Source organism: Vicia villosa, unplaced genomic scaffold, assembly GCF_029867415.1.
Source record: "Vicia villosa cultivar HV-30 ecotype Madison, WI unplaced genomic scaffold, Vvil1.0 ctg.004863F_1_1, whole genome shotgun sequence".
NCBI lineage: Eukaryota > Viridiplantae > Streptophyta > Magnoliopsida > Fabales > Fabaceae > Vicia > Vicia villosa.
In genome coordinates this window covers 134,163-144,636 of record NW_026706529.1, presented here as the reverse complement: position 1 = coordinate 144,636, position 10,474 = coordinate 134,163, and the positions used below count along the sequence as shown (strand labels likewise).

General features: G+C 30.9%; 1 protein-coding gene across 1 annotated transcript; it reads left to right on the top strand.

The window, feature by feature from the left end:
• Positions 1–505: 505 nt before the first annotated feature.
• LOC131642358 (uncharacterized) lies at positions 506–1,597 on the top strand. The gene has a single exon (XM_058912617.1). The coding sequence runs from the start codon at positions 506–508 to the stop codon at positions 1,595–1,597; it is 1,092 nt and encodes a 363-aa protein (XP_058768600.1).
• The last annotated feature ends 8,877 nt before the right edge of the window (positions 1,598–10,474 follow it).

Genomic DNA, 10,474 nt, shown 5'->3' with positions numbered 1-10,474 from the left:
TAGTGGACATTGTAAATTGGACTTTCTAGACAAAACAAATCGGGTTTTCATTACTAGCAAAAGTACTGATTTACAAATAAATAGGACTTCTCAATTATAAGAAAAGATTAACACAACCTCCTAAGAAACCCATAAAAGAATAACACTTAAAACTTGCTGAAGAAAACGCACGGCGTGGCAACGGCTTAATAGAAAGCATGAAAACAGCGTGGAAGGAAGTCAAGGCACCACAACATTGATGAATGACTCATGGGAGGATTGTTTAGCCAAGTTCTGACAAGAATATTATATCAAACTAATAGAATCTAATTTTCGATGTACTTATAGTAGAGTGACACTACCATCATCATTCAACCAAAGAAATATTGCCAAAGAAATAAGGAAGATTCAAAGCGAGTTTTTATGGAGTGGAAAGTCCGGAAAAAGGAGTATTCATTGGGTTAAGTGGGAAGTGGTGTGTAGACCTAAAGCGAAGGGTGGTTTGGGGGTTAGACACGTTAGAGAAATGAATAAAGCTCTTCTCTTGAAATGGAAGTGGAGAATCCTTCATGATAATGAAGCCATTTGGCAAAGATTTTTTAAGGTGAGGTATCCTTGTCCTAAATTAAGAATTCAAGATATTGGGGGTAAATTTCAGAGAAGTGATGATTCCATTTGGTGGAAAGATATGTGTGAGAATAAAGTGTTGGACGACATCATAGATAACGGTTTTTCCGGTTGTTTCAAATGTTGTTGCAATAATGGTATGGATGTTCTTTTTTGGATCAATTGGTGGGTGGGAGAACAACCACTTTGCATGGAGTTTCCGGATTTGTTTGAATTGTCTATTGCGAAGTATTGTTCGGTGGCGGAGGTATTAGAGCGGATCGACGGTGCGTTAAGGTGGAATTTTGGGGGGTTGTTTTCTGCCGGCGACTCTCACGGCCAACCACACTCAGCCGCGGCAGCAGCCAGTCCAAACTGGACTCGGTTTTGCGACAGTGTCCGGGGATTTTCTACTAGTGCGAACGGCGTTGACTCGTTCTCGTGGTCCTTAACCGAGGGCAAGGAATTCTCCGTTGCAAGCATAACAACCGCCATTGATAGTGACAAGGTCTTTGCATGGGATTATAATTTGTTTAATTCTTTGAAAGTTTTGTGGGATCTAAAGCTTCCGCCCAAGATCAAGGTATTCGCTTGGAGATTCTTTATTGATCGGCTCCCGGATTGTGTGATGTGTGGTTCCTTCCTTGAATCATCTTCCCATCTTTTTTTCATTTGTCAAGAGGCGAAGACAATTTGGAAATATGTGTTTAGTTGGCTTGGAATTCCGGAGATGTTGAATGAAGAGGATTTGCTTTGTTTCAACGTTATTCAAGATAAGGTGAATTGCGGCAAGCGAAGAGTTTTAATCAATTTTGTGTGGGTTGCAACTATTTGGAGCCTTTGGCTTATGAGGAACGAAATTATTTTTAGGGGGGAGGCGTTTTGTTTTGACGTTATTTGTTCTAATATTGTTTTTCTTTCTTGGAGATGGATGTTTTGTGGATATAGCAAGTTTAGACCAACATATTATGTATGGTTTAAACTTCCCTTATCCGACACTAGTCATCTTTAGTGTCGTTTGCTTCTTTGTAAGGGTTGCACCCCTAGTGCGAACTTTTCAATCAATTGCTTATTAAAAAAAAATCATTCAACCAAAAATGAAAAAGCCCAAGAGAGAGAACAGACTAACTGCATAAAGATAACCAAGACATTACTGCTTAAAGAGACAATAAACCTAAATTGTGTATATTTTAGAAGTGACATTTAGAAAATTACATATCATATTCAAGGAGATGTGGATACTAAGTGCTTAGATGAAATGTTTATCCCCTTTCTCACATAAGAGCCTAACAAAGATGACCCTGAAGAATGTAATACCTGGATATCAATTCAGCAGCATATGTGACACTTGAATCCAAATCTGATCAGTCTTACATTCTTCTCTCGTTTTGTTCTTAATTAGAAAAGGGTAACTTATAGTGAAAAATACTTTGATGGCTAAGTTGCATTTCAAGTCTTTTATATACATTAATGGCTAAAATTACATTGATGGATAAGTTGTACATCAAAACATCAATATTAAAATTTTATTATTAGTGCAAACTTTTATCTTTAAATAAATTAACACTGACAATCATGAACTAAAAATGGTATGAATTTGATTTTTTAAGCTTGCTTATAAAAATGAAAATAACTCAATATTTTAGCAATCAGACACAACAATCCAGATCAATTGTGGTTGAATTTATTAAACTAATTGAATAACGTGACTCACTGATTTTAGCAATTCGATCTTCAATTTGGTTTTCAAAATATTGGAATAAACTAGAACAGTAAGGTTAATGTCATACCTTTAGGGTTCCAAACACCAACTATTCCATCCTCAGACCCCAAAAATTAGCAAATCTCCAACTTTGCTATATGTTAAGCAAGTAACTGCCTTGCTGTTAAATTGAAGAAGTTAGCATGAAGTAATTAATAAAGAGAAAAAGCATAAAAATAGTAGATGCTAAAAGGGAAAGGAAAAATGAAAGGAGAAAAGATAACCAATATAGCATGCAGAATAGTGTATGCCATGAAGGTTAACAATGCGAGGTATTTATAGAAGTACTGTGAGGCGAAACAGAAAATTCGTATTTTATGGAAATTCTAACGTAACTAATCCTTAAAAATAGGACCATAAGACCAGGGCTTTATTTGAATAAAAATAAAAAACTAATTTTATCCGTTTAGGTAAAGTAGTGTCAATTTATGGTACTAAATAAGCTCAAGTAATTAATTTTTAAAAAAATAATCTAATTTAAAAAAAGAAGCATGAATATGACTTGAGAAAGCTCCACCATTTAGATAAGTGCCTTTGATTAGCAGCAAGAGGCTTAATTGGTTCAGCAGGAAAGCTCTTAATTTTAACTTGAGCCTAGGTCCTGGTATTGGATGTCATCCGACTGTAACATCTCGCTTGTCTGTAACCTTTTTTATTGGAATACCAATCCCCTCCTTTGTTATAGAGGATGATTTGTCTGTATTTAGAGGTGGAGTATCTCTTATACTTCCTTTTATTGGATTACCTATTAAAAAAAAATTTGATCCTGCAATGCATATAAAAACATCATCATTCTTCATCACTTATCATCTAACAAATTGCTAAATAAAAATAATAAATTAAAACTTTATAAAGTTTTTTAAAAAAATTTCAATGATATACACGAATAAACTGTGGCTATATATTTTCGCTTGTAAATTTTTTAAATTTCATTTGTGTAATTTTCATTTGATATTTGAAAATGTGTAATGATTTTTTTTACTAAAATAGTCTTTGACATATGAAGGATTAATTAATAATTTGAATTTTAATTTAACTGTGGTTTGGCTAAATATTATTGTTTTTAAAAAGATTTAAATTTTTTTACCTTACTCAAAAATATGAAATACATTTTTACAAAACATTGATTTTAAAAATATTTAGATTATTTTATGAAAAAAGGTGTTAATTAAAAAGAACTAACTAAATGTTACTTCTGTCCCAAACAAATGTCGCATTTTCTAAATTATTTATTCATAAATAAGTGTTTCTTTTAGTTTTAATGCATTTTTTATTTTATATTCTAATTATATCCTTAATTAATATTTTTAGGGTTAAATATATTATTGGTCCCTATAAATATCTCAATTTTGACTTTTAGTCCCTATAAAAAATATATTGACTTTTAGTCCCTATAAAATTATTTTTGCACTCACTTTTGGTCCCTCTACAGGGACTAAAATTGAGTGCAAAAGTAATTTTATAGGGACTAAAAGTCAATATATTTTTTATAGGGACTAAAATCCATTTTGAGTAACTTTATAGGGACTAAAAACATATTTAACCCATATTTTTAATAATTTACAATTTCTCTAAACTTATATTATTGATAATGCAAACACATTGATTACTAATAAAAGAAATTCGTTATTCTCTCTCATTCATTTTCACATTTTCTTAAGTGATTACTAAGACACTTACTTTAGGATGATTGTAGTACTATTTTTTAAATAATATAACTTTTAAGTGTAATTTCTTTTTACAAAGTAGTAAGAGAATAAATTTGAAATTGAGGTGGGAACATAGGTGTTTCTCATATAAATCCATCAATGAGTAGGCAGCGGACCGGGCTCGGAAGTTTCGGACCAAAAATGTCATCCAAATGTTTACCTTGGAAAGTGGTAAACTTCGCTGGTCTCTTTTTAAAGGTCACTTGCGAGATCGACCAGTGAATCTCAGAAAAACACTTGTATTTTCAAAGAGTTTTTTCTAGGTGTTAAGTGTCTTCTTTGTAAAATAATGTGTTCGACACGACCTCGAATCTTCACGAAGTTCGAAATTACAATCAATGGCAATGTTTAAACAAAAACTTGTAAGGAAAACAAATAAGTTTGAATGAAAAAGACATGATATTAAAATTTGCAGAAAAATTAAGTGGTTCTAACATACATAGCTTTTGCTTGACTTATTTCGATCATCGCTTGAGTACTTTAAGGGTTTAGCGTGTAGGCGTTTGTAAAATTGTGAACCTCTTAAACTTTGTACCGAGTTCTTTATTTATAGTGCATAAAATTAACTACTTTGTGGAGGTTTCTCGATCCACTTAGGACTCCATATTCGCTTCTTATAACTTTCCTTCATAAGGCCCCATGTTCTCCATTCATATGCTATTTTCCTCTAAAACTTCTCACTTCGCATGATATTACCGATTCGTTTGAATTTGTGGGCCTTTGCTTTCTCATAGCCAGGGCCCTCGGCGCTTTTGAGCTTAACAAACTGTTTTGCCCTTTTGTATCCCAGTCGACTAGATGTAGTTTGACTCAAAGAATGGATTGTTTAGACATAGATAATGGATTCTCTAAACTCACACAATTTTGCATAGTAGAAGTAAGCTACATTTATATGTACAAGTGATTGATTCCTTAACAAACTTTGATGCTACAAAATTATGCCAATTTCACTCAAAATGTAGCTACTGTCATTTTCAATCCAATATAACAGTAGATAATTTGTGCCAAATGATATTAAAATCCCATAAAATTGCTTAGTAAATTCAAAGTCTCAATCCACGATTTCAATAGAAAAATAGATGAAATATTTACATGATAATTTATTACAAGATTACATCATAGGCAAATTTAGCTTGAGTTGGGACAGACCCATCCAAATTACTACCACACATTTTTGATAAATTAACTAAACTATGAACAACAACAACTAAATTACGCTTAATAAAAACTACATTTGAAGACTGAAAATTAAAAGTATCTCTCAGCAGCCCTGAACAATACAGTCTATAACAGCAACATTGGCCTTTAGCACAAACTTCAGCATAAGTAGCATAAGTTGCAGTATAAAACACCAAAAGTTAACGGTATCAAGCTCCAAAGTTTATTATTTTAGTATCAAATCGAAATTGGGTAACTTTAATATTAAAACAGAACGCATAGAATCCATTAAAATTGATTAGATGAATAAATGGATTCATATGAGAAGAGATAAAATTGGAGAAGGAAGAGTGAATTCCGGGATGAAGAGAGAGAAATCATGTAAATTTTGAGGAAACTGAGATTTTTAAGATTGTGAGTTAATCTCAATCTTACAAATTGATCTAATGGCTGTAATTTATTCTCATTTTCTCATATAAATATACCATTCTCATATTATATATATATATTAATTTTGAATGACTTATTTGTGATAAAAGTCGTTATATTATATAATTGAAATTGGAACGAAAACAAAAAAAAAAATTTGTGTAAGCAAGATATATTAATAGGGAGAACTATTACACGAAAAGACGGAAAAAACCGATAAAAAAAGTGAAAATTACAACCAATTAACATTACGAGATAAAAAGCAACAGATCCTTAATAAACTCCTAAAAAGAAAAATTTGGATAAGTAATTCTTCCGCAAAAAGACCACCTACAAACCATAGATGTAAAACAAAATATATTAATATATATCATATTATTTATTATTAAATTAAATTAATTAAATTACATTATACTATCCGGAAGGAAATTGAAATAAAGTTTAACACTAAAAATTTAGAAGAGTTAATTCTAATAGCAACAATAAATAAATGTATATTTTTGTTAGAACTATATTAATATTAGATAAACGTCCCTAAAGATAGAATAAGGGATGCTTAATTTTGGTAGACAAATTTTATTGTTAAAGTTTAAAAATTGTCCCCTATATTATTTTTGGTTAAATTTTTTACAAGTTGGATAAAAGAGTGTTGTCAAAGACAATAAATATTGTAGTGTTGTGATATTTAAACAGCAAACTGCCAAATCAACCCTCGAGCTGTAATCAAAGTCCAATATAATTTGTGGGGAAAATCCTCTTCCCAATCTCCATCGCTGGAGGTGGACTCTTGCTTTTTGCATTTTTCATTGAAATATATAAAATTTTCTTCAGGGTCTTGGACAAAGGTATAATATTTTTATCTTACATGTGTAAATGGTATTTAAAATAAAAGTTTGTACTAATAATAGAATTTTGTTATTGATGTTTTCATGTGCACATATAATAAGGAATGAGCACATCAAAATGTCAATAACAAAATTTTATTAGTGCAAAGTTTTATTTTTAGATAAGTTTAAATTCATAAACATGAACTAAAAAAATATCATTTGCACACATGTAAGGTAAAACATTTTACCTTTGTTCTAAACCTTGAACAAAGTTTTTTATGTTTTCAATGGAAAACGGAAAAAGCATTCGTTCCCTCTAGTGGACATTGTAAATAGGACTTTCTGGACAAAATAGATAGCGCAAGAGTATCGAATTAAAAATAAGTAGGACTTCTCAATTATAGGAAAAAATTAACACAATCTTGTAAGAAACCCATAAAAGAAAAACAGTTAACTTGCCGAAGAAAAACTTGTGATGCTAGAGATATAAAAAATCTACCTCCAAATTGAAAACGTGTTTGGCAAACAAAACATGTATGTCTTATTTGTGATCTTCTTCGAAGGTTCTTGCTTAACCATCGTCTAATAGCTCCTTTAGACCAATTTTATGCAAGTTTTCATCCAGTTCTTTCATTGTTTATCTATCTCCATTGGCCTTTCATAATCGTGTTTAAGTTTCTCTATCCCACTTTAGAAGCCATAACTGAACAACTTTGCTGAGACATAATGAAAAAAGATATCAAATTCTATGTTGTTAATAGCGGCCACGCCGGATCCCACTTCGGCGCTGCTCCGATTATGGGGTTGATCATGTCGCGTCGCTACTCAAGATTAACAACATAGATTAAATCTCAATTAGAGTTACTTAATAAAGACACTATTGACATAGATATTAATTGTAAGTCGATGTGACATAACTCTAAATCAGACATGTTTTAAATCTAAAGTGTCATTGCTCCATATACGACGATTCCGTTAAAATAAAATACAGAAAGAGTGATAAAATATATGAAGTTGCTTAATATGATTAGATATAACATTAGAATTGTGGTATGAAACATCCGTTGCTACCACTGGGGTTGATAAGAGACTTTTTTTTCTAAATCTTCATCCCATGAATTTGCAAATATTTCTAGAAGGAGTAAATAAGCTCCATGCTTTTTTGTTGATGCTTGTAAATTAAATGTATGATTACTTGAGTCCATTTCTTGTCTAGCGACAAGAATATTAGTTATATACCAAGAATTTAAGAAATCTCTAACTTTGCCATATGTTAAGCAAGTAACTATCTTGCTGTTAAAATGAAGAAGTTAGTCCGAAGCAATCAACCGGTTAATCAATCAATAGAGAAAAGCCTAAAGTAATAGATGCCAAATGGCCATGGGAAATGAAAATCACAGGTCATATGTTCAAGATCTGAAAAGTAAGAGGAGAAAAGATAACCCGTGGTTAGAAAATCAGACAATGATATGCTTCCCATAATTATTAGTAGTAGCGATTCTTTCAGTGTTTAGTGCAGCAATAAATATTTTTCCATCACTATTCCCACCATAGAAGACGTGTTCAACTGGATCCAATGCAATTGCGTTAATTATTGAAGGTAAAACTATACTTCTTAGTAGTGTTCCCATAGATAAACTTCACACCTAATAAAGAAAATAAATTAGACTCAAGAAGCAAGGACCGTGAATTGCAAAACATACAAACAACAACCAAGCATTGCAAAACATATATGACTAATAAGAAAGTGAAGAATTAAGTGGAATAGTAAACATACTTCCAATGATTATTTATTTTTCTGCCGCTACTTGATATTACTCGACACAGTCACAGATAAGTATTGTCGATCATAAATCGCAGCAAATAGTGTTTAACACAAATATAGCAAAACTAAGATAGCATGGTGGTTTTCAAAGCAGATCTATCAATATCTGATGTTCTATAGTGCTATAAAAATCGAAAAGCCTTTATAGCCTTTGCAAAACAGAAAAGCCAAGTTTCATGCGAAATTCACACGGAATTGATCCTAAAAAAAAAAGAAAAGAAATGCCATAAGAATAGGGATTTATTATCCTAAAAACTAGGACTGCATAAGACCGGGGCTTTATTTGAATAAAAGTAAAAACTAATTTTATCTATTTTCATAAATTGTGTTTAGTGAGTGATGATGGGTTTGTTCTATTAGAGAAACGAGCAATCTATTTAACATCTGTAAAATAATTGAAATATTCTTTTAATCTATATGAATTAAGTTAATTTTTGAACATTTAAAGTTAGTCTATATATAAAAAAATTTAATGCAATTTTACCAAAAATTTTAATTTATATTGAAACACATTTTAACGTTTACCTGTGTGACAAAATATTGCAGCTTGTAAAAATTCCGATTATCTCATTTCTGTAAAAATACAATTTTTATTTTTACCTCGTATCTTACAAATTTATGATTTTTTAACATGTAGAATTAATTCATTGTTTAAATTTTCATTTCCAACCGTTTAAATGCGACTAAAATGTCTTAAGAATTTTTTTTAAAATTTCATTTATTAGAAAAAATTTAAATGTATATTTAACAATATTATTTTTTTAAATATTTTCATTTAATCATCGCTGAACCATGACATAATGTTACTATTTTAAAAATACTAAAATTTTGTAGTGTGATTTTTCTACAAATTAGTCCAAAAATATTCAAATTAGGGGTGTGAATAGAGTTGATTCATGTATAAAATCAAACATATCTTTCTTTAAAATTTTCTCTTGTTTTTCGGTTAAAAAGAAGTGAGTTTTTTGTATTGTACCAACCAAAATTTCTAAAAGCTTTTTTTTTTTAAAGTTAAATTTGAATTTATTTTTGTGAATTTCTTAACATGCCTTGTACTTTTCTAATGCACCGCGCGAAAATACTTAAACGTCTTTAGAGTTTGGAGATACATCTCTAGGACGCACCAAGATGTAATAAAACACAAACTTTTTCGAAGTTACATTTCTGATATCGAACCGACAGTATGTTTCCAGAATAATGTCTTTATAGAATGCAGAAAAATAGAATTGAAATACACCAACTTCACCAAATCAAAATACCATTCATATCATAAAATAAGCAATACATAAGAGATTTTAACATAGATCAAGTATTACACTTCAACATCCAGGTAGACGTTACAACATCTTGATAATATCATCGACCAATCTCGAAATGGTCACATCCAGCTCGATCGAAACTTTTGATTCTAAACGGGTAAAAGTATTTCACATGGCCCGTAAATCAGTGCTCGTCTTTAGCCCATGGTTGATGAACTCAAGCTCCCCTTCATTGTCAATGGATGAAGAGCGGTACTTGATCTTCATAATTTTACAATTGTCATCATACGGTAGAAGGTTCTGCAATATGTATTGCAGATCTTCAAGAGGGGTGTATTCGTTGATCTTAAATTTTCAAAATGGTGTATTATCGGTAAAGTGAACATTTCCAACATGTCATTTGGTGTTCATTCTGATTTTTTTTTTTTTGCTTTGAAACTATATGACAAGTGAGCTTATTTATAGTATTGGAATGATAGTATGGACGATACAAACCTTATTTGTTGATAGAGAATGTACTGAAGATATAACTCTGAAATTACCCTTTTTTATTTCGGAGATGCACCTTCGGAAACTTCCCCTGTATTAAAAAAATAGAACACAAACTGAAGCAGCTAATTGTATTGAATACTTGTATATTTGGACAAACTACAAAATACTTGTATTCCATAGCATAATACCTTAACAAAATATCATATATTATAAAATGATCTGAAATAATTGTCGCCAGCCAAAGCTATAGGTGGTACCCCTTTTGAGTTTTTCTTATTTTTTTTTCTATTTCAATGTTGTTCAATTTAGTGTACTCTTGCATCCTTTAACATTGATCGAAAAACCTCTAAAGCCCATGCAAAATTGTCCTTTTTTCGCACTCTAGAAATAAATACCATTATAATACGTCTTCTTAATCAACGTAACAC

Bases quoted from the DNA above. Each gene is read 5' to 3' on its own strand.
- LOC131642358 (XM_058912617.1), top strand. From the start codon at position 506: ATGAATAAAGCTCTTCTCTTGAAATGGAAGTGGAGAATCCTTCATGAT.